Here is a 25,477-nt window from a genome sequence, read left to right as displayed (position 1 = left end):
TCCTTAAGTGAAGTGCTCAAATACGTTGGCAAAGTTTAATGCTTCAACAGTTGCATATGCCAGGATTACAACATTTATTTCCTGTTGTTCTCAGTAAAATGTATTTCTACAGGTAAGTGGAGAGACCAAAAGGCATAAATAACTAGTCAAACACTGCTTGAATTGCTTAACTCTACAATGACATTAAGGGGAAAAAAAAAAAAAAGGGAGGTGGGAGAAAGGAGTCCTTAAAAGATTAAGGCTCTTTGATTTGATTTTGGAAGCTCTGAAAAACCATCAGACCTGTAGCAAAAAGTTTTTGTTTGGTGTTTCCCAGGATTTTGAAGCAGCAACAATAGTTTAAAGGGTCTCTGGTATGGAGACATACTGCCTGGAGCAGTTCAAATGAACACCCTATGCATAGACATACAAGGTGAGAGCAGAATAAAGCGCGTATTTGCAATGCAATGAACATTTTAGAAGCATAATAATTAGTTACAGAAAAAAATGGGTTTGAATTTCAACATCCAGAGAAAAGTAAGTTTTCTGGTATCCTTCTTCCCTTCCCTAAACACTGACTTTCCTCTCCGTATGAGGTTCCCCCTCTCCTTGTTTGTTTACCTCCTGAAACTGCACCTTTTTCACCCTGTCCCACCTTGTCAGCACCAAAGTCCCATCTCACAGAAGGCCCAAACAAGGAAGCTCCCTGCCAGCTTACGGCTGAGCCCTGTGAAGCCACTACCCTTTTCTACCCCATGTCTTCCCAAATTCATTCACATTAATCATGTCCATTTCAGTCATCTTCATGAAGATGGCAAGATCATTAACTGATACTGGGGAAGTTCTGATTTGACCTAAGAAAAAAAAAAAAAAAACCACATAACCAAAACCACAAAACCCCACCTTCTCAGTGACAACCCTAAGCTACCTGGTCTGAATTCAGTGTTGGCCCTACTTTGACCAGGACACACTGGACTAGAGACCTCGCATGATCTCTTCTGAAAAAAATGTTTGTACAGTTCTGCGGTGATTACGTGCTTAGGGTCGGGAGCTAGTGAACCTATGAGCGTAGTACTCATTTAATTCACTATTCAAAACACTTTTTAAAATGTTCTTTGGTATGCCCTTCCTAACAATATTACCAAGTTCAGCAACATCTATATGTATTTGAAGCAGGACTAAGAGGAACCAGTTTCACTGTATCTTGTGTTTCTTGCAACTCAAGATCTACACACGTAGCTTTTCTGCTACGGTTACATTTGTAGTACATCCAGACCAGGAGTTTCTTCAGTCCTTCAGGAATATACAGCCAGCAGTTCTCAACTTCGAGAGGCTGATTTCAGAATTAAGGTATGAAGGACTGTTCCCAAAATACTCAGTCCCCTTCCTCAGCCTTCCTGCGCATTCTGCTACTGTGTCCCAGCTATGCTCATCAGTCAAAAGATGAGCTGGTACATCTTAAAATTAGGAAGTTTAGCTTTACCTAACTTGTTGCTGTAATTTTTTCCTCACTTCTCAAAATACTAACACGATGGTATTTTTGGAAGCCAAAGGACATAATGCCTCTCCCTACAGATAGAGTTAATTTCAAGATGTTTTCATAACATTAGCAATACTTTTAAAAAGTATTAATACAAAAATGTCCTTTTCTTTATATCAAACTTCACACTGAACGTTTTCCTGAACAATTTCAGTGAGAGCCTATTCGCTTTCAGAGCATGTAAAGAAGTACAACTTCAAACAGCTAAACTTGACTTCAAAATGGTGTGAATTAAGGCTGAATTACCTTGAACACAAGACAGCTTTCTAAAGCAATAACTCCCATGGAAAGGAATCATCTACAATCAAGAGACATTTTCAGTATTTTTACAGAAATCAATTTATGTTTCAGCTAACCTGAAGTGCTGCCAGCTTCCTCAAAGTCAATATTTCCAAGGTGAAGGACACCAGCCACCACTCTAAAAAGATCAAGTTTTTCTGCATCATCGAGTCCAATTTTTTTCATTGCTGTGCACATTCTGTTAAAATCTCCGTGGTCATCTAAGAGGGGATCCTTCAAGGAACCTGCTTTGAGATACTATAAAACAACAAGATAAAACAAAAATTCAGGAAGTGGTTTTAAAGAAAATGTAAGCAATTATTTTCAGTCAAGAATAAACCATAACAAAAAGCAAAAAAAAAAAGCATGCCACACTAAGCAGAAAGAGTTTAGAGCTCTTCATAGAGCACACGCTTTGCAAGAACTGTAATTTGTTTTCATTTGTTGGTACTTTGAAGCATGATCTTCAAACTTCAGCTTCAAAGCAAACTTCAAACTATCTTCAGAAAACAGAAGTTGGAGAGCGTGACAGATAAGGACAGGGGAACACAGGATAGCGAGCAGTGGAAGAAAGATTTTGGTGAAGGAAGCTATCAAAGCACTTACACCAAGGAGTGCTTCTAGCCCCTAGCAGTTAATAGGGTGACAGAAGGTTTGATAGGCCATGGGAAAGCAGAACAGGACATACCAGAATTGGAAGAGTTATCCCTCTCCCAGACAGACTTATTTAGAGAAATAAACTTGTTAAAAGTTTGCTAGTGATTAAGAAGCAGTAACATGTCTGCAGTGTTCTACAGGTTAAAAGCATACCGGCTACATTTTGAAATACCAATTTTAAATTAGAAAAATCAGAAAAATATTAAATACATGACAAGCCATTTTAATAATTAACAGTTTTAAACAGTAAATAGTAACACATCTGCATGCAATCAAGAGACTAACTGAACATGCACAGACTGATCTAAGGTTTTACAATTACTTTAAAATGCTCTTAACTAAAAAGAATAATTAACTCTAAATAGCAGTCTTGTTAATGTCAAATAAGCTGTGATTTTTATCAAAACAAAGCACCACATGCATCTGAAAAATTCACTTCACACAACATTTAGACACATCAATAAAATTAAACTCCATCTTAATTAAGTAAAATGATCACCTCATCTTCCTGATAAGGAAAACACAAAAATAATTTAAGTATTAATTGACTACTTTTATTAAAATGAACAATATTTTTCACAAAATGACAGAGTGAATATTAAATTTCTGATTTTAAAAAACTGAACACTGCAATATCTCTCCTGTTTAAGTGGCTAGACTAAATTTTAATATAATTGAAATGTGATCATTTTTTGCGCCTTCAAACCGATATGGATGTAACATACAAGTATTATGGCATCATATGTTCCACTATTTAGCATCCAATATGTATTTTCAGGATTATTCTTTCAGGATGTCTTAGTTTAGACAAACACTTATTTCAGACTAAGTCCTTTGGAGGACAAATTTTATGACAGAACACCTGCCCGTAAATCATATCAGTAACAGATGAATGCATAGGTTCATCTTTCAGTAGTAAGCATAAATTACCAACCTCACTACAAGTTTTAAATTAAGGCAAATTAGGTAAACTGAGGCAAAGTCTCCCAACCATTTCTTAGCCTATGCGCTTGACAAGAACTGAATATCTACCAGCTTTCTGCCTCACAGTAATATCAATTCAGCATTTCTGTATCTCACCCTCCAACACCTCTGTTTATAGAAAAAAAAGCCTACATTCAAAATAAATTGGCATTAGTGCTCAGTGTTAAAACATACGAACTCTAGAAATCCAGGAGCATACTTTACAGTGTTGACCTGAGTAAAGGAAGTATCTATACTGCCTTTCACATCTAGGCATGATCTACGTACAAAGCTCAAGCCCAGGTTCTCAAAGGTGAAAGAGATGGCACAGACACTGGGGGAGAGAAGCTCTTGAGCAAACTTATCTTTGTACTATTCCACGCGAGTATGCGACTTGCCCTGCCTCTGAATCTCAAGTATGGATTTGATTAAGATTTGAAATATGTTCCAGCTATACAAATGACAAATTCATACTTTAGGTATGACAGACAAAAATTGTATTGGAGAGCAGAGTAGAAGTTTAATGAAGTGTCTGAACAACTTCCAGTTCACATACACTATTAATTCGGATTAAATTCTCTAGTGTCCTTATGTGAACAAGCTCAAAGGCTTAAATGCTATGAATTCTGGTAATTTCAAAAAATGTAAATGGAGATTGAGCAGAAGGAAAGAAATGTTTGAATTCTCACGCTTTCTTCCAGGAAGTAACAGTTCATGGCAAAGGGACAACAAAAAACAATCAAGAACACAGTGTACTGGGGAGGGGGATATACTCGTGGTGGAAGTAAGGCTGCACTTATGTTTTATAGAACAGTTTGGCGCATCACTTCAAAAATCCAGACAGTGAAAACGGCTCTGGAAAAAACTACTGCTTCTGACCTGTTCCTAGCAGTAGTATTATTTAAAATAACAAGTACAAAAATTCTTCAATAGATTGTTGTTTTCCACAGAAGACAAGCTGCATCATTAAGTGTTATATTATTATAACAGTGAAAAAGGAAACAATTTTACCTATTGTTCCACTTGGGATTTTAAGATGCATGTTGAAACATATTTCTAGGACTGAACTCCAAAACCAGAGTTCTGAATATACCAGCTTTGGCAGTACCCATTTAGACCTAAACATGTGCAAAATGAACGTTTCATTCCACACTGTAAAACTGTAATCATCATTTTTAACTATATCTGCATTAGTTTATAATATAAACTAACAAAAGACACAAACATACCTCAGGACTCTTGCGATTTTGCAAAATCTGCTTGTCTGTTTCTTTGTTAGCAAAGTATCTGGTACAGCCTCGATTTAAATACTGTAACAATAAAGAAGAGGAAATGCATACTTAAAGACAGAAGTAAGGAAAACATATGCTTTTATTTAAGGCTTGCTCTGCATAGCTTGATTTAATCATGATACCAACAACATGCTAGGTATTTAGCATTCATTCCTTGAAAATGCTCTTCTGTAATTTTGTAGATGTAAGTAAGTACAACAGTAACAAACTTCTGTTGAAAGCCTTTTGATTTCGACAACTAAAATACTCTTTAACACAGTGGGATATCAGTTCTGTTAAGTCAAACATTAACAAAAGATTTTGAGACTCTACTAAACCTATTAATGGATTCCAGAAAAGACAATCAAAGTTAGGAACCAAGAAAATAAACTTTCTGGCCTATGTGTAATACCAAACTTTACTCCAGCAAGCTGTATAGAACATCAGGGAAATTCACAATAATCTTTATGTTTTCAGCAACATATAGACTTTATATAGCATAGTATATCCAGAGATGAGAGAGGTAGGATCAAAGAATTTGTGGTATCAAGCCCAGTGTAGTTTTACGGTCATTTTTTCCTCACCAGTGAAATATTTCTATAGGTAGCAAGAGACTCAGCACATTAAAAAGCTTGAAGAGTACTAAAAAGCCTAAAAATTTTTTTTAAAAGCCTAATTCAGAATTCTGGCATGATATCCATCTCATGTTGGATAGTAAAGGGAATAGACCAAGCATTCAGATAATGACTGGCACTTCTAGCAAAATGGGATCACCATTTTTTTCTTTCTGATTCGTTCAGCTGAAAGCAAGAACTCCATCCAAAAGCTTGGACAGAGCCCTTTGTCTAAAGGACGTGAACTGCCTCTTTGCTCCAGCCCATGAACAAAGATGTTGTTTTCAACTAGGTGACCACAGATAATGCTACACTTGAATTAACATTTAAATACAAAATTCTAAAAAATAAAATATTCTTCAAAGGAATTCTAATAGCAGAAGAAAACTAGGTGACAAATTTAATATTAAAACAAAATGACAAGGAACACTCTTCAAAGTTAGCTCAGTATTTAACAAAATACTGAAGTTTTCTCTATCAGCCAATAATAACACAAAGCAAAGCAAATTTTAGACACAGCAACATATCCCTGTACTACAGTATTAGTAGCATGATCTCAGAAGCTAGGGATGAGAAGTGAAAAAGGTTGTACTTTTCAAGAAGAGAGTGTGGAAACTTGTCTGACCAGCTGAGAATGTGAACCAGCACTGCATTCAGTAGGAACCTATGTAGGAGACATTTAATCACAAGATAATGGCTTTTATTTGAAAGCTAAAAAATCAAGTAAGTTTACATATGAAACCTAGGAGAAATATTTTTAAAGCACATAAATACACATCTTGAGGTTATCATAAAGAACATCTAAATACCACTGTACTTTTTTTTTCCCCAGCTCTGAAGTACAACACCCCATTATAACATCAGTGACCTTAACACAAGGGAATGTGATTTCTCTTCTCGAAATTAAGATCTGAAAAAATTCAGCTTCTCATCTCCATCAACTATACTCCAGGTACGGATTTACTGTGAAGCTTTACATTCAAATCCATGTGGTGCAGTCCAAGGCACCTAGACCTACAAGGTTCAGCACATGGTTATCTAATGATTTTGAATTTCTGAAAATTTCTGCAGGGGAACCTAAAACACGAGCGCCCGGGACTGCATGCTTTTGTGTGGGTGTGCTTAGAAGTAGGGTGTGTAAGGAAACGGCAACTTTTCATAGTCCTTGGCTAAGTAAACTCATGCTGCCCCAGGGGAACTGCAGGGGAAGGATGAACTAACAGAGAGCTAAAACCCATCAGTGCTGCTGAAATCCAGACGACAGGTCAGGCAGGTGCAGCCAGCGCAGCTGTGCTGGCTCATATGCTCAGAGCAACTGCGTACCTATGCCAAGATGGTCAAATGCACAGGGAGGAGATTACAAGGGATCACTTAAGCCAAAAGGAAGAACTAAGTTATGCTTTGCCTTTTAATATTGTTTCACTTCTGTGAAAAATGAGATTTACCTTCGATTTGAAAATAGGACCATCTCAAGTGAGTGTAGTTGAGAGAAACCAGGCATTGAGCAAAACATGCTTGAGTGTTAGGACCCAAACTGGCCCTAATTTGGACTTTGACTTGATAAGCTAAAAGGCATAAGACAAGCAGTACAACAGAGCCGATGCAAAACTGCGACTTTAGGGATAGGTTTTTCTAAATAAACAATTTAAAAGTATGATTTTTTTTTTCCCTGAACATTTTGTTTCATCTAAAACACTAGCATTAATATCGAAACACTGATCATACATCAAACCTTGCCTAGTATATCACCATCTCTTATTAGAAGCGTGAAAGATGGTATTTCAGTGAAATTTGAACCAAACAGACATGCAGTCAACAAAAAAATGTGGTTAAAAACTGGCACAAGCATGATTTTTCAGAGCCATTTTATGATAAAACCTGAAGCAGCAAATAAGAATAATACAGAAAAAATAACCTTGGCAAAAGTAATACAAATTTAGGAAGAAAGTTAACCTTTTACAGGTTTTTTTTTCCCCCCCTAAAAATCTCATATATAGTGATAGTTCATGAAAATTTAGTGCAATGTGACAAATAAACTTTATTTATATTAATTTACATACATAAAAAGACAAAAATAACCTTATGGTTTTTCTTTAATTAGAGATAAACTATAAACTTCAGAGGAGGAAAATGTTTTTAAAGTATTTCAGAAGTGTTAAAATTCTTAAATTTAGCATGCAGGGTGGATCTTTCACATGCAGGAAGGAACTCAAGTACTAACTTATGGTAAAGCAATAAATATTCTTAATGGAAATCGAAGTATCTGTTGCAAACTTAGTAGAAGTCAAAAAAATTATGTCACGGTGCAATAAGGTTGGTGTGACTGTAAACTATAATTGAAACAGGCAAGTGGGTGCCTTCTGTAAAGGCACTCAGGCTCTTCGGTACTGTACTGCACTAGCCTGCTTTTAAGCAGGTTATAATTCAGACCTTGACATCTACAACCTGTGTGCTCTCATGAGCAGAGTTTTTGTTTAAAAAAAATATATATATATCCCCAAGAATGGGCACACAGCATATTCAGTTCCAGAATTAAAAAAAAAAAAAAAATCTATTAACTACAAGAAATAAGTTTTAATGGAAAAGTGGCTGCACAATAAAAATGTGTTTGAAAATTTGTTCAGGATTTTAGCTTTAAAACATACAAGAGAATATGGCGTAGAATAACTACACAATAAAGAAGACAGTTTTGAAAACTAGCTCCATATTATATGAAAAGAAATGTTGTTTGTTTGGGTTTAAGTATTGTGTTTGTTGGGAAAAGTTTTCCTTCTAGAGAACAGAAGTAGTCCCTTCTTAATAAGCATCAGATCAAGTTTCCATTGCACAACTGAGTACAAATAGATAAATTATAAGAAGATACAAACTTAAGTATTTAAAGAAATAATATAAGGTCTATAAAGGCCCCTAGGAATGCACTTCAGGAAGTAAGGAAACTTGTCCTAAAATACTGCCATGGCTTTTAGCGAGCAAGATCATCTAGATACCACAGTACAAACGTATGACGCACACAATATGGAACTGCAGCTCTGTGCCTGCTTCCTGGCTCACCAGTAAGCAGAGACTGACTTGGCCAAGCCAAGAGGCAGCAGCAACCTGTTTGGTCACCAGTGTAAACCCACCTTCCCTGCAGTGAATGCACTAGTCCAGGCATCACCTACGCAACCACTGCTTTGCACAAAACTAGGAGGAGCTTTGTATCTTTAAGGCTTCTAGACCCTCTTTGCTGAATTCAGGTGAAACTGAGAACAAAAAATTTTGGGGGAAATACCAGAGAAGCACAGTCCAAGTTTTATTTAGAAAACGAAGTACAAAGATACACCAACAAAGAAAACAATACAGTAATGCAATTCTTTGTTAGCAGTGCTCCTCTCCCTGTTCAATATCAAGGAAGCCTAAAAAGATGACAGTCAATTCATTTATAACCTTGTAATTGCACATGTTCTCCCAGGTTGTGTTACAAAACCCTTCCAAACCCACGGCAGGGATTGGGTCTGCATATTTTAGAAATACACAGAAATCTGCTTCCATGAGATTCCAAACCAAGCCATAAGACAAGAGACAGTGGAGAGATGGAGACAAGTGACAGAACACAAGCAAACAACTACAAGTATTTACCAGTAGGATTTGATTTGCCAATATTCTTCTTTTCAATGCAAGTCAAAGTAGATGGTGATATTTGTAGGTATTTACAGTTCAAGTGTGATTGTCAAAAGGAAAAAAAAAAACACCAAAAAGCTATCAATATACTTATATAATTAAATAGCAGGAATGAACGACTGAAGGCAAGAGTCTTCACCCTACTAATAAAATTGGCGATGACAGTATAAGATCTGAATAGGCTTAGAAGGACCTTGAAAGGGACAGCAAAAGCTTGCCTTGAAGAGAAAGAAAAGGGGCAATCAGGAAGACAATGAGAAACAGCTGTATCAGTAAAGCTGCACTGGTTGGATAAGAGTTCAATAATATTTGTTTCTCAAGGAAAAAAGTTACTGCAATAATTGAAGTTTAACACACTGAGAAATTAAAAGAGAGTAAAAATAAGGGAGATGGGGATGGAGTCACTCAGGCAAACAGAAAACAAAATAGAGAAACAATTTTGACTGACAACAAAGGGAAGAAAGCAAAAGGATGCGTCATGTTACTTGTTGATCATTTCTGAAAACAATTCAGTGTAATCTGAACACAGAGAAGGGGAGGAGGACGAAGGACAGCTGGAGGAAAAAGTTAAAAGTTAAACTGAAGTAGGAAAACCACTCAGTGGAAAAATGGGAGGAAAAGAATGCAAGAACATAATGGTAGGACAGAAAGCCAGCCCGTTTGTGGGATTGCTACTAGAAACATAACACAGAACCAGGGTTAATCAGGAGAAACCACATAATCGCAGAAAAGGGCAAAACCCCTAAAAATAAAGGATGGGAAGAAGGGAAAGCAGTAAACAAAAATCAGAAGTCGTAAGAACAGGCACACTGGATTGAATTAAAAGGCTCATACTATCCAAGAGCTTGTCTTCAACCATGACCTCTGCTTCACCCAAGGATTTTACTGTTCCTTTCCAAGTTGGTATACAAAACTGTGTGTGTTATTTACAAAGATGGATGTACACTGCAGGATAACTCACTATTTCATTCTCCCCTCCCTTCCAAACAACTCCTAAAATTCTAGTCTTTTTCCCTGCCACTGAATATTAACCTAACATTTTTAAGTAAGTATGCACAATGGCTCAAGTCGTATTTCCCTGCTGTTTATTTTAAGTTCACTTTCGTTTAGGTATAATTAGGAGTACTACATTCAGCACTGATTTTACTTGTGTTTTATTGGCTTCTCCATTACTTCACCAACTGGATCAGTAACAGGTTGTGGAAAGATAGCCAAAATTCAGAAATAGTAAGTATTCCTCAAGAAACAATAAATTAGGTGAAGAAAAACCTAAAAGGAAGAATTATGCTTAATGAAAAGAAGTAATCTTGCCAGGAAGAACTGAGCATGGGCTTTGGGTCAGCTGCAGATAAAAGGGTGAGCTTTCAGCTGAAAGGGACTGATGAGTTTTATCATGTAACCTGGAGTGACCAAGAATGACAGAGGAGTATGATGAGAGGAACAGGAGAGGCTCAAAACTGAAGCAGCACAAATAACTACAGTATCATGGGAACAAGGTGCAACAGAGTAGAGAAGGCAAGTGATGTGAAAGCACATGGACTGGAACAGAGAAGCAAAACCATCTTGTCACCGTGGTCTGCTCCTTGGTGGGAAGCATAAGGGAAGAATAATTTAAGAGGGCATCATGGGACAACAGCTACGTCTTCCTAAACACATGGTTGGAAGTGGAAGAAATAAATGCAGTTTTCAGGACTTAAAAGATAGGTTACCCCCAGTTAGAGCACAATCAAGAAATTCACACTTTACACCTCTAGAAGAGCCCATAACAACATTACTAGCAGCTGGGTACGCAACAGTACATTTCTAGAAACAGCCAAAGATTCCTCAATTTTAAGACATAAAGTACAGGAAACCTTCCAGTAAGGAAAAACAGCAGGCAGCTTTATTGCAGGATCAAACAGATTTAACAAAAAAATCTTCTCATTTTTGTAAGAGGAAAGAGTCTGTCAAAGATAATAAATAGAGATTTTTAATAAGATCTATATGACAAAAATCAATGCGTGGCGATATGAGAGGTTTTACAAACACTAACTCTGATACTCACCCTAAAGTTGTCAGGAGAGCTTAGATACAGTTTTTCCCTAATGTCTTCTGGAGCACCGGCACAAAGCCTGTAAAATATATGATAATTCCTCTCTTCTTTGCCTTGCACACAGATCCTAGATTTCTCCAGAAGGTAATGCGATACAAATCCACCAACCACTGAGTTCTAGGAGGAAAAAATATTTTTCTGATTATCTGAGTATTTTTTTGATTATTTGAGATTCACAGGTTTTCAATTCCACTTGTCTGATCACGGCTAGCTCAACAGACACTGCTCCCAAGTAAATTAAAATGTATCTATACCTAATATACATATTAAGCTTAGAAAAGAAACCATTGCCTTTGCCATAACTTCTCCCCCCGGCTCGTCTATTGCATATGCATGCATTCCTCTTAAAAGAAAGGTCTGCTTCACCCTAACAAGCAGAAATCCTTGGAAGAATCCCAGTAGTTCTTGCAAAGAGCATTGCTACAGCCACGCTTACACTTTTTGGATGGCAGTAAGTGCCATTACCATGCTATTACAACTTTCTCTAGTTGCATTTCACTGAGAGTCTTGCAAAGGAGAAGGAAGGGTTAAAATTAAAGAATACATATTTGGACAACATCTTAGGCAGACTAATTATGAGTGAACATTTTATTTCAAACACTTGCACTTTTTTTCTGAGGTGGAATTCTGACACAGATTTCGAAAGCCCTTTGTTATCTGGCCTACGATAAAATTCCGTGCCTAGACAAATCTTAATAGCAAGGAAATTCCTGAGCTTATGGCCATTACAGCAACTAAGAAGGATTTACTGACTGATAAATTTGACTACAGTTATGCGGTCATTCACTCATTCAGAGGGCCCCAGTCTGTAATAATATTCCTTTCAGAAATCAGACCTAATAAGGTCACCACAAAATGAAGTTTTGTGAAAAAGGGGCTCAAATAAACAGACTGATTTTGCCCTGGAAAGCTGAAACAGGCTTTTAAGCAGTTTCTGAAGATACTCTGAGTGCTGTTTGCTTCAGCTGAAGCAATTAGTCTGAAACACCATGCAAGTGTTTGACAGATGACAGGTCATGAATGCATCATTCCAAGTAGAAATTTGGGTCCTTTCCACAAGTTTATTAACATGAACTGAACCAACAGATAAACTCCCTCTACCCTTAAAGGAATTCGGTTATTTACTATCTAAACTATTAGCCAATGATCTGAAGTTTAGTTACAAAACCAAGGGATGACCACAAGCTCAAGACCACGTGATGAGCTTAAATTCTGCAGGAAGGAACTGCAAGGATTTTTACATCCTCAGTCAGAAAGGTGAGCAGGCACGTACATAATCTCTACAGGTATTGCCAACAAAAGTCTTCAACTTGGACACACTGGACAGCTATACAGTCATCCTTAGTTGTGGAATGTGTATATACATACATTATCCAAGCAAAACTACACCCAAAAAATAGTACTTCTGACAAAACCCAATTCTATGACTTCTGTCACATACATAATACTAATGTGAGGTCCCAAAATATCATACAAATACATAAAAACATCAGTAATTCATTTAAAGTATTAAAGCATTATAATATGTTTATACCTGTTTATCTCTAGAATGCAACTCACTTTTTTGTGCGTTAAAGGAATGCATGAATACTTAACAGCAAGTAAGTTATTCTTTAATATGCTTTTTTGCAATGAAGGGAACAATTTTTATTCTATTGTGGCTGGAAGCAATTTTCCTAATGACTTGACCCACTTTTTCGAGTAGCGACACAGCGCTGTGTGACTTTGGTTTTCCTTTCAAGGTGATAAGAATACAAATCATATCTGTATAGCAGGACAGTAGCTACATGGTGTAAGACAAGTCTATTCAGCCTACTTCCAGTCTAGCATTACCATTTTATGGCAAAAAATCATCACCCAGTCATCTGTATCAAAATCCCAGTACCTTTTCATTGAAGTGAATTTCTACAAACTTCCCAAAACGACTGCTGTTGTTGTTGCGAACAGTTTTTGCATTTCCAAAGGCCTCTAATAGGGGATTTGCTGTTTAAAAATTTAAAATTTTTGAAGTGTTAACATTTGGTCAATAGACTATCAAAAAGAAAGACAGAACAAATGCATACTGATTATTCAGTGAACTTATTGGGAATAAGGTTTGAAAATTAAAGGAAAAATATTACCTACTAGAAATCAATTTTGCAAATTGTACTGGATATACTGTGATAGAACTTAAAATGAAATAGTTAAATATCACATAACATTGCAAAGCATTTGAACCAATACTGTAAGAAATTCAGAGACAAACACCAAAATTATTCAGTGATGTTCTTCTACAGCAAGTAGGTAAATAACTGATATACAAACTATACAAGATAACACACAATTTGACACTTCCCAATGAGGAGTTGTTCATAAAATCTAAACTACCCACTTAACCCATAGACAAAAGTGCCATTTAAATGTCATGCATGCAACGTGTTAGATTGATTAGGGAATAAAACAACATATTAGTAGAGTGTGTTGATTTCAAAAACAACTTGCAAATGCCCTTTCAAATTAGGTCAATTAAGTGATTGAGTGATTTTATTTTTTACTGGCTGCATTTTTCAAGCACTTTAAAGCCCATACAGAAAAAAGTGGCAGCACTCTGAAGCTTATATATATACACACATATAGCTACATATCATGCTCAGTTCAAGCAGTTTGAAAGTGCTTAGTAGCTTTGTAACACAAGGCCTCTGAAAGACTGCATTTCCTAGCTCTGAAGATCAAAGAAAAATGATGTCCCGAATCACATTAACAATCAACCATTGAAAGTATCTGCAAGAATTTTTAAGGCCTTTAGGTAAAAAAATATGCACTGGAAGCCAAGTGAGCAGAAACTCAGATTTAAAACTCCACTGGCAACCATCTACAAATCTGCTCCTACAAAAATTAAAGAACAAAGGAATAACAACAATGTTTGGATAAATTATGCATAATACGCATCCTTTAGTAGGACGTCATCAGCATTAACTTTTTTGTTTTGACACGTTTTCATTTTTTAAATACTTAAAGCTTATGAAAATGCAAATCTGACTTTCAAAAATGACTTCTTAAGAGATCTTTGATAACTATTCAGGTATTTTACATAATAACAGTTTTGAAGAAAAGATTATGAATAAAAACAAACTGCAAGAGGTCTTTCAGATAGGTTAAAGGTTCCTCTAGTAATACATATGCTGTAAGCGTGATCTTTAAAATTGTGCCCAAAAAAGCTTCAAAATTCATGCATCAGATGCGGTTTTATATTGAAAAAAACAAACTTTTCTAAGAATACCTACAAGTACCCATTAATTTCATGGCATACTGTGTCAGGCATTATCCAGCTCTTGGCCACTTTCTGAGTTCCTTTAGCACACAGTGGATTTCACTAAGGAATTGGTTTAAGCAAACCTACAGCAACAAGAGATTAAAGCCTGCAGTAGCTCTCTTGAATAATCCAGTGGCTCAAATTTGAAACCAGAAAATTCAAAGCAAAAGTAAAACTTTTTGCTTTCAGGAAAATACAGAGTAATGAAATTCCAAAGTAAATCTACTATATGGTACAGAAGACTAAAACTGACATATGAGGCATTATTAGATTGGCTGAGGGTTGTTTGTTTTTGAGATATTTATATTTTCTCAAGAAGTCGTTTTCTGTTCAATTAGGAAGTACATGCAACATTAAAGAGGCTCAACTGGATGATCAACAGAGTCTCTTCTGACCTTGTTTGGGAGTCTGTTATAGACATAACGAAAGTATTAATCTGAGTTATATGCTTTCTGACAAAAAAAGGCATAACAGAAAAATGACGTAGAACCATAACTTAAAAGAACCTCCCTGTTTTATCTGACCTTGAGAACTTTATGGTGAGGAGGAGGGATTACTCTTTCCTGGTACTGACAGATAGTAATGAGAACATAATCTTGTCCTTGCAGATTTCATACTGTGTAAAATCCAATTTTGGGTACACATACGTATGAAGTTCATCTTAAACACACAATTAAACATTTTCTAGATCAAGGACTTTATGACACTATACTAAATAAAACTAAATTGAATCACAAATAAAATACACATTTTTCAGAATTTAGCATCAGGGTAAACTACCAGTAAATGATGTCCTAGGAAGTGTGACACTTATTTCCATCCCAGATTTTTATTTTTTAATTACTGCTGATTGAAATTTCAAATTTGGAAAAAAAAATTAAAACATTGGAACCTTTAATTCAGTTTTAAGAAAAATTCAATACCTTCTACAATTCTATCATCAATATCTTGGCCACTACCATAGGATTCTGTCAAATACCTGTAAAGTAAGATAAAAATATCAGTATCTTTCATGAGTCAGGTTACCTTCAGTTCAACAGGATTTATCATGTCTGTGCACCATATTTCCTAACCATTTGCTAAAGGGAAAGCACATTGATTACAAGTACCAAATACCTGTACCTTTTTAAATATATGCAGTTTGACTTTTCTTTTTTGTTAAAACAAGAATATTCTTGCAGACTCCAGATTTTTTTCAATACTTCAAGACATGCTAGAAATTTCTTCTAGATGTACATATAGAAATTACACTTTTATATAAAGATAACGAAACTATTCCTGTACTATCCATATTTATTAATAATCTTAGTAAATGCATAAAGTTGCATACGTATTTCCCGAACTAAAAACTGTTTCCACGCATACAGCTTCCGTGTTCATAACTATCAGTGTTAATAAAAATCCCACATAGAGATGGTGAGATAGGAATTTGCAGGTGCATAATCAAGGTAAGATTCAATTTAGCAACTGAAAAAAAGAATTTGAAAATAAAATCCAGAAAGTACTTGCTCCAAAGTCACAGCTTTCTTCTCCCCGCTTGTCGTGCCCTGCCCCCCAGCACAGGGCATGCTTTCTGGAAATTCACAAGTAAATGTGGGACAAGTTAAAAACAGTTCTCAAAAATGGGGCCTTTAAAAAAAAATTAGGAGCACTAACAGAGCTGTATTAGTACCTTTTGCTTTCTGATCACACAAGGGAAAAACCTTTCTGCTTTTAAAACTCAATGATGCTTTGTGCATGGATTCTGTGGGGACTGGTGATGGGGAGAAGCAGCAGCAGCAATATTTGCCTACCATGTGATCAGAATTTCCTTTGCTGAGAAGCAGAAGAAAAACCTCCTTTGAGAGTATTCCTCAGGAGATATTCTCCCAGTGCCTGCTGTCTTTTTTTACTCTTAGCAGGATCAAAGTTAGGATGTCCCCTGTAAAAGTCATTACCAGCACCTCGCAGTAATTCTTACAGCTATCTGTTAAAGGTTGCACAGGGGCAGAGAAGAGCAGTATGAAGGACAGAGCCGTGACAATTCTTCATGGGATGTGGAAGATAATACCACTACTGTACATACATACGAGAGGATACATGGTGTCAGGGAAAAGGGAATTAAAGATTTATACTGGGAAAAGGGGACAAGGCAGGGAAGGGTGTATATTCTCACTGCCTGAACTGTGCTTCCCTGGATGATCAGGCCACCTACAATACAGGTAAACTGAACGGAGCAGTGCTTTCCAGTTACAGCATTCCAGAGTGATATAAAGCAGTTAAAGTATAAAGCAAATATGGTAAAAAACATTAGAATCATATATCGGCCTTGCTTCCTCTTGTATCAGCAACATGCCTCCATGTAGCTTAATATGCTTGATTTCGCATCAGTCGTACATGAACATCGATAAATAAATCAATCCCATTACCCTAACGTATTGAATGAGATTGAATAAAGTATATTACAGAATCTCAGCAGTGATCCAGAAAATCAAGTTTTAAAAGCCCTAGATGCTCAAGCAAACTAAAGAGAAGACAACATGGAATACACATTTATGGGAAAACCAACAATGTCTTGCAAGGTAGAGTTAAAATGCCTAGTTATGTTTTTATCTACCACAATACCAGATGTGCAATACCAAAATGACTGCATCATAAACCATAACTACTACATGATGTCACTATAACCGAGTTAAGGTTTCTGTGAATATATAGCCATTTCCGTACATTATCATGTCAGCATTTCAGTTTAACCCTATGGATTTCTTATATTAAAGTGTACACAGAAGCATCTTACTGAATTGTGGCTTAAACATACTGATTACTTCACAATTTGCTCTGTCTGTATGTCAACCAAATGCGCCAATACAAGAAATTTTATGAATAAATTTGATCCAAAAGCACAAACCTCAAAACAAATTTAGTGTTTTCTGTCTTGCCAGCTCCCGATTCTCCAGAGACAATGATGGACTGACTCATCTTGAGCACTTTCATGTCACGAAATGCTTTATCAGCTAAAAAAGAATGCATTAAACATGACAAATATTAATATTCAGGAGAGTTGCAAGCATAAAATTAAGCTACAATACAAAAATTAAAATGTAACATCTTCACAATCAAGTGCACTGCAACTCATTAAAGTCTGTTTCCCGTTAAATTATATTATAGTTGCTCACCCTCAAACACTGACACTTAAGAGCTTAAAGTCTTTGAGAACAAAGACCTACTCAACTATATCCAGGACAAAATAAACACCACCATCTAGAATGAAATCTCTTGAATTAAATGTATTTACAAAATTGTAACCAATCTCACTTTAATGTGTCCTTTAAAGGGAAACTTTCAGTTGCACTTTGCAACAAGTAACATCTGAGACAAGGAAACTGGGAAATACGTAGGTAGTTTTCTTGTTATGCAACAGGTACTAAAACCCCAGCTATTTATACCTCTGAGTACAAAACAAAATGCAACACTGTGGGAAGGCTTTTAAGAAGTCAAAAGTTGATTTGTAGTTTCCAAATTTTTTTTTTCCTTAAACAAAGCAAATGAAATCAGGTTTATCCCATTAATAATGTTTAAATGCACTTTCTGCCTATAAACACACGCATATAAAGAGAAACAGTGCATGTGTGCTGGTAACATAGCAAAAGGCAAAGGAAATCACTACACTGAAAGATGGTGCCAATCATAACTATGTCATTCTTCACTTCTAAAATTTTACTGTTTTTATGTGGTTGTAAATTATATTTATTATATTTAAACTACTTAGACATAAAACACTGGAGGTATAGAATAATAATAACAGGGTTGCCAGGGTTGCTAAATTCCAAGTTCTTCAAACTGCATATCAAGGATGAAAAGATTTGCAATTTTAGCAGTGTTTTTATTTTGTAACAGTTTAAAGTAAATTAATTACTGTTATAGGTGGCAATTTATGGATAACTGCAAAGTATTTAATGTTTGTTTTGTAAAAGAGAAATACAGGCTCAATACATACCAATAGCAAAAACATGCGGTGGCAATGTTCCAAGTGATCTACCCTGGTACTTTTTAATAGTATCTGAAGAATATAACTTAGGTATATCAAAATATGGATTCACTGCAATAAGAATGTTGGCTACGTAGGTCTGTGAAGAAAACAATGAACAGCAACCCATTAGTTAGTATCCAACCAAGTGGTTAACAGCAATTTTCTACTTCTATTGAAGACTATAGCCTAAGTATTACAATTAATTTACAATTACATTACAGCAACTGCAGATACGGGAACAGAATTACTCTAATTATCTTCTCAGAACTTCCATGAAAAAGCATGTCTTGGGAGAATTTCCTAACCACTGAGCTGTGGAGTATGTCCTGAATTTGACCTTTCTCCCAGTCTCTTTAGATCATTTCCTTTTGTCCGAGTTACTGGATCAAGGATAGGACACCACAACCTCCTCCTCAAAAGTGAATAAACTAAGCTCCTGGCTAGCATAACACACTCTCCTCCAATGAGGAGGATAATTTTTCAATATCTAATGGAAGCAACTCAGCAGGAAGGACTGACAGGATCCTGCCTGGGAACACACTCAAGCCAAGCAATAAAAGCATTCAGCCGAGAGAAATCAGCTACGGCTGCTTCCACAGTGAAAAATACATAATGCGAATGTTCTCTAATAGAGAGGGAGTTCAAGAATAACCTCAAACCAAGACACTTTATACCCCTCCTTAGGGTAACAAAGACTAAAGATAAGATTTTTAAGGTTTCAGGGAAAAAATCCTTTCATAGCTTGGTTATAATGACCAGATTACATACAAGGCAGAACAGGCGTCTGAGTCACAGAAAAAAGCAGATTTGCAGGAAAAGTTCTGAAGAAAATCAGATAAACCTTCAGCTTGAATAACTTATTTGGTTTGTTGTTACTGAGCATATCCCTAGACAACTGAAACATGGGCACTATCGTGATATGTTGATAGAAGGCTGGATCACACACAATATATGAATTATCTCAGATGTCTCTATTGTCAGCACTTATTTCACTGAAGGAAAACAGATGCACAGAGCTCTTAGAGAGCTGCAAGTACTAATGTTAGTTTTCTTTTTAGTAACAAGACAGATACTGTTAACCAGCATTAAACAAAAAGTAAGAAGTGTTGATTCAGACTGTATCTTAAAGTTACAGGGAAAAGTAGTTAAAATATAAATTGAACCTTCGTTTCTTTGTTTGTTTTTCCTCTAGAAAATATACCTACTCAGGGCAACATATTAATAGTATTTGTTTACAATGAAGAAAGGTTTTATGAACCTAAATACTATCCTACCTCAACGAGTTCAGTTTTAAAATTTCTCTTTCTTGGGTTTTATTTTTTGTTTGTTTCTTTTAATTATTATTTTTCCAGAACAGCATTCAAATGGCCATTTTTATTTATTTGTTTTAAAGTTGGTGCTTGATCTTGAGCCATAAAGAATTTATTGCTACGTAAGGTTAACTGCAACAAAGGAAAACAACTATACTTTCTATATTTATATAGAAGGGCTTAACTAATTCAATTCATTTTAGAACAGTACACTAAAACAAAAGTTGATTAATTTAACAAAGACACTTGGAAAATACATAGAACTGTTTAATATTATCACTAGCCAGCTTTCTTTTAGAAAAAAAATAAAAAGAAAGAAAACTCCTATCTTCTGTTTCACAGCTGTCAGTGTCCAGGCAGATGGCAAAGACAAAATGTAATTTAGTCAGAATTCATTAAGTACAATTAGGCAATTTGATAGCAATATAAAACATTAAGATGGACATCTGAGCTGGGAGGTGTCAAAGACGGCACCTGTTTGCTTCGTTCAAAAATAATGAAGAAAGAAAACCATCTTTGTTAACAGCTACTCTAGTGGTGAAGTAAGCTACCTGGAGGAACAGACCTTTGGGATACAACATTGTGGTATGGGTGCACGTGTAGAGAAAAATTAGGTAAAAATTAGGTAACATTGATCAGATCTCAAAAAAGGTATAATTGAGGAAAAAAAAAATAAAGGTCTGAAACCTTCTCACCTTCCAATGTCACCGTTTCTGTTTAGTTTCTGTTATAGGAAAAACATAATCGGGACCAGTTGTTTTGTTTATTTTTTGAAAGGACATCTATCATTAGACTGGTTGTCATGACATGTAATACTTACGTAAATTCTGTCTTTACTGTACCGAACTTTGATATTGTGAAGGAGAGTGGCCTCATTTAAATACATAAGGGAACCTGCAAGTAAAAGACAACCATATACCATTAAGAGCTCAGGACTACCTTCGTGTACAGCCAAAAAACCTTAATTTTAGGATTAAGGAGAATTGTACTTCCCTTCTTCGATTACAGTTTAATCCTATCATTTCTTTATAATGTCTTCAGGCAGAACTGCTGACTCAACATACGCCTTAAAAACCGTAGACCTGCTCCTTACTGTACAACTAAAGTTACAGAAAGTTGCTAGACATCAGAGAATCAGACTCCAGGAGTCTCAATACGGCCCTGCTCAGCAAAAAATCCCTTTTACCAGCCTTTCCTATGAACACGGTGCACCTCCCTCCATGCCAGCCTGTAAGTGCAAAAAATCAGTGCCTCCCAAAATCCCTAACTTCGACTGTTTCCTTCCTTCTATCTCCCCTCTCCAGTCTCGGCCACAGTGTCCCCAGGGTAATGCCACCTGACTGATATTTAGAATAACTGCCGGTTTCCAGTGATTTTTAGATGTTTATATTCACCAATTCAATCAGGAAATACTGTCTAGAGGTGGCAGCAGGCATTACGGCAACACCAGGCACCAATGCAACCTTTTGTGTTTCAATTCTGAATTTTGTTGCTGTTAAGCCTCCTCGAGGAAACTGCTGGGGGGGGGGGGGGGGGGGGTAACTGTTAACACAACAAAGCCTAGCTTTATTTTTCTCCTTAGCTCATTAACATAAAATAACCAAACCAACTGTGCTGAAATATTTCCAGGCAGTGGCTCAAGGCAGCGAGTGGGCACTCACAGAAAGCCTCAGATGGCACAGGTTCACATTCTGGCAAAGCTGGTCCGTGTTTTCAGCTATAAAGCACTGGAAAGTGTTACCAGCCTTAATTGCAGAGGTTGTTACCAGTTCCCATTGTAACAATATTGAAAACATTATCCCTAAACCAGCTGAGGACACTCCTCATTACACAGTATCCGTTTTAAAATATGCTCAATCCTCTTGCCGCTTAAAATTCAGGTGTACAACACTCTTCTCTAGTTACAACTGACTGACTACCATCCTGGTAAGCCTTACAGCATTAGCGCCACTTAAAAAGTTGTATCCATCTGACTACTGTTGATGGGGTAAGCACTGTGCCTGTAATAGCAGTTGTTACCCTGCACCTCACACAAGGGACACGTATGCACCTCTAATCTATAATGACCAACAAAAGTGTTTCTCAAGTTGGACTGATACCCTTTCTCGTGGGATCCAGCAGAGATAAATGTATTCCAACTTATTTATACAAAAGTGTAAGTAGGGCTGCCAGTTGTTATGACCTAAAGGCAACCTGCCCAGCCACCTCGCCCTGCAAGGACACCTCAAGCTCAGGAAGCAGCTCTTAACAGCTTCTTCAATGCTGAACCAAAAGATACTGGCAAAGGGTTATGGGAGCTTCTCAAGTGCATGTGTGTTTTCGTTTTCAATCTTCCACCCTTCCTCCCGCAGTGGACCATGGAGTGGCTGTGGAGCTCTCTGCCTCCTACCACCTACACCAGACTGGCTGAAACAAAGGCTGGTTCAGCAGCAGTGTGCAGCCTCCCTCCGGCTTGCGCAGCTCAAATGAATAACAGCCCTTCCTTCCCTTATGTGACCAAATATAGCTTTGCTTCTTAAGGCTGGAATCATTCATGCTTCTCAAAGGACCTTGCAACTTCTGGGTTGTTTAGAAGAAGCCATCTTCCTCCGCAACATCCCTTGCATGTGCACCCCTGCCTTGGCGGAGGCACACACAGCACACGTTCAGCTTTACACTAAGTGAAATCTCCATTTGGGTCATAACAGCCCTGAAATCAGGCCTGTGCATGATACCTTCAGGAAGCAGCAGGCTGGCCCCAATCTCCACGGCCTTTCCTCTGTCATCCCAGCAGACCTACACCCCCACGTAACATCACTGGTACGTGCAGCAACCGAGCGCAGGCACCTGGCGCTGCGCAGCAGGACTTCTCCTCCTCCCCTCCCCAGGAACACTCAGTCCATGGAGCTGAGAAAATGTCACTGGGACCACAAATTGCAAGTCTGCCTCCACAGACCTCTTTATGCCTTCACCTCTTAACAAGGTCATCCCGAGAGAGACTAAAAAAGAAATAGGCCAGAAACAGCAACTCCAGCTTGCTCTAATGAAAGTTAAAATCCCCTTCTCCCCTTGTGTGTGCCTTGGGGGAGGGAACAAGGTGTTAACTTTTGAAGTTTGCTAATTTAAGTCGTTTGGATTCTCAGCATCAAGTTGACAAACTACTATATAGTAATTGTCGACATACACTAAAAGAAACAGTCCTCTCCCTTGACTGTACCTTCATAAGAACCTCTCAGGGTCTGCAGTATATTTTAAAGGCAACAGTCATCCATTAAGCATCCTAATAAGAACTTCATAGTTATCTAAACAACAAAGGACCCCAGATTTCAGTGCAGCCCCAGTACCCTCTCTGCAAAAGTATTCCAGGGCTTGTTAAAGCAGTTATACCTGCAGATTCGGTGCATAATGGGAGCTTCCTCCCCAAAGGAATGTTAAGACATGCAAACTAAGGCTTATGTCAGCAAGTTTAAAATGCAACTTTAGATTAAATCCTCTAGAAGAGGCATCCATATTCATAGGCAAAGGAAGTCACCAAATAATTCTGAATATTCATATGGCTCATGCTTAAATAGAACCAGTGTATGTATGTGCGTTTAATAGACTATATATTTACTTATACACGCACACAAAGTTCACAGAAATTAAGTCAGCCACTAAAGGCTAGGAAACATCAACGTCAAACCTACCCTGGCTCTCCTGTGCACACAATGAAGCAGGGTTTGTATAGAAAATAATTTTATCAAGTAATTGCAAGGCTCTACATCTGTAGAATTTTTTTTAAAAAAGAATTTTATCCAATACTTTGCCCTCCTTTTTCTTGGCCATAAAAAAGAAATTCCACACATGGTGACAACACCCCAAAACTGGGGGGCGGGAGGAATGTGAATCAGAAAAAAAGGAAAATGCTTTTACTGAAAATTTTCATTTAAGGAAGGGATAGATTCTCAAAAAGGTGTCTCTTGCAGCTATTGCATTCGGGATATGAAAGACTAAGGGTGCAAAAAAAGCAATACTTCGGCAAATTAGTTTCTAGAAGGGAGTTAATCACTAAAGCAGGGGTTGGAAAGGTAAGTGTATTATTAACTAGGTTTTCAGGATATTTCAGAACAGTATTATACAGAGACTGAAAGCATTCAGTATTTTATGAAGTTTATTCTTAAAGACCAATGTACTCAGCACAAATGCTCTCTGGCATAAAAGGAAAATCAAATTGGGTTTCACACAGTTGATAAATATCAACTAGTGAACAAAAAGTGAGAGTATGTCAGAAGAGTCTCAAAATAATGTTTGGTACAGAAAGGATTACTGGACAGAGAATTTTCAAGTCTTATATTTTACTCAGTAAGCCAAGGAAGACATTTTCTCTGATAGAAAGACTCTTTTAACTTAATTGAATAGTATTTTGTGCAAATCTCAAATTTTTTCCATAATCTCATTCCAAATTTCAATTCCCTGGCACTAGGACACCGAGATGCCAGGACATCTCAGTAAAATCACTGTGACAGATGCACAGACTAAATGCATTTCCCTAACAACCATCATGTGCAGAGAATACAGACACCAGCTTTGAAAAATTTCAACCCACGTAATGTTTGCAAAAATATAAGCAACTGGAAACAAGGCTACCAGCTACCTGTAACAACACTGTACCATCTAAGTCAGGTCATAAGCCTCAGGTCTCATCTTGTTCCCTGTGGAACAGCTGTAACAGCTGTATTTCCTGCCACGGGATATAAATACTAGCCCCTATTCCAAAACAGGAATTGTGGTTAAATCACCTAAACAACTTCCAAAGTCCTAGCCTTTATTTTAAATGAGTAACAACAGAAGATAATTTTGCCCACCATTTACAAAGTTATTAGTATTTTCACCAACCAGTAAGCACCACAAGAAATGTTTAAAAGAATTGCCTTCATTAGGTTTTCAAGACAGGAGAGCCTCTGTGATTTGCTCACACAGAGCAACAGCAGCAAAATATTTGTTTAACAGTTCACTAAAAGCTGACGCTAGCGCTTACTCACCTTCCTTGCTACTCTGTCCCCTATCCCCAGATTTGAAATCTGTATTTGTTTCCACATATCTAACTATAAAATGTTTAACAAAATAAAAGCTCTGTAGATCAGCACTGAAGTTTATCATACAAGTTCACCTCAAAACTCCTTCTCCAGCAGCACTCCTGTATCTAATTCACTATAACCCATTTCCTTTCCCAGTGGCCCCAGTGGGTCCAGATTCCTGTCTCCAGTTTTGGGAAGGTTATCTTAAAATTTATTGTGAACCACCTGTACTTCCACAGGAATGCTCTCTGAGAATGGGTTACACGCAGGAAAACACTGTACAATACAGCTGCTGATAAAGGAACTAATTCTTTTCCTGCACTATAAAAAATATAGGTAACCCCCATAATGCTGAATGCAGTTGAAGCTCATGCAGTTAAGTGACATCTGATACATATCTGAAGTCAAGAAACAGTCGTATGTAGGAATAATATAACTATGACTTCCTCTACAGTGTTTAACTGAAAACTAAAAAACACAATAAATTATGTTTAAAATGGGCTTACTTTAAGAAGTTTAAAGGACTAGTAAAGGTCATACATAAATTCAAGCAAAGAAGCAAAACAAAGACCACAAGGAAGAAACAGGAAGCTTGTAAGGAAACTATTCTCTTCTACAGAGATATTATTTTCAAATGCATAATTTATTTTTAAATTCGTAACTTACAATTATCTTCTACATCCTTTTTGCTGTCCTCTTCTGCAGGAAACACTTGATTGATAGCAGCCTGGAAAGTCTGTTAGATGAAAAATACTAACAGTGTAAGAATTCCATA

At 36.9% G+C, this 25,477-nt stretch overlaps 1 protein-coding gene across 5 annotated transcripts in view; it reads right to left on the bottom strand.

Moving 5' to 3' along the window:
• MYO6 (myosin VI) overlaps positions 1 to 25,477 on the bottom strand; it is a 115,888-nt gene that overhangs the window by 50,272 nt on the left and 40,139 nt on the right. For all 5 annotated transcript variants that reach the window (XM_075087124.1, XM_075087123.1, XM_075087120.1 and 2 more), the window contains 9 exons: positions 25,369 to 25,438; positions 20,487 to 20,560; positions 18,324 to 18,453; positions 17,235 to 17,340; positions 15,271 to 15,326; positions 12,941 to 13,038; positions 11,008 to 11,172; positions 4,648 to 4,728; positions 1,876 to 2,056 (listed from right to left, as the gene is read on the bottom strand). In XM_075087124.1, the coding sequence (XP_074943225.1) occupies positions 1,876 to 2,056; positions 4,648 to 4,728; positions 11,008 to 11,172; positions 12,941 to 13,038; positions 15,271 to 15,326; positions 17,235 to 17,340; positions 18,324 to 18,453; positions 20,487 to 20,560; positions 25,369 to 25,438 (961 nt within the window). The remainder of the gene's footprint in view (positions 1 to 1,875; positions 2,057 to 4,647; positions 4,729 to 11,007; positions 11,173 to 12,940; positions 13,039 to 15,270; positions 15,327 to 17,234; positions 17,341 to 18,323; positions 18,454 to 20,486; positions 20,561 to 25,368; positions 25,439 to 25,477) is intronic.

This window comes from Phalacrocorax aristotelis, chromosome 3 (assembly GCF_949628215.1).
Source record: "Phalacrocorax aristotelis chromosome 3, bGulAri2.1, whole genome shotgun sequence".
Taxonomy (NCBI): domain Eukaryota; kingdom Metazoa; phylum Chordata; class Aves; order Suliformes; family Phalacrocoracidae; genus Phalacrocorax; species Phalacrocorax aristotelis.
This window is presented reverse-complemented; position numbering and strand designations above follow the sequence as displayed.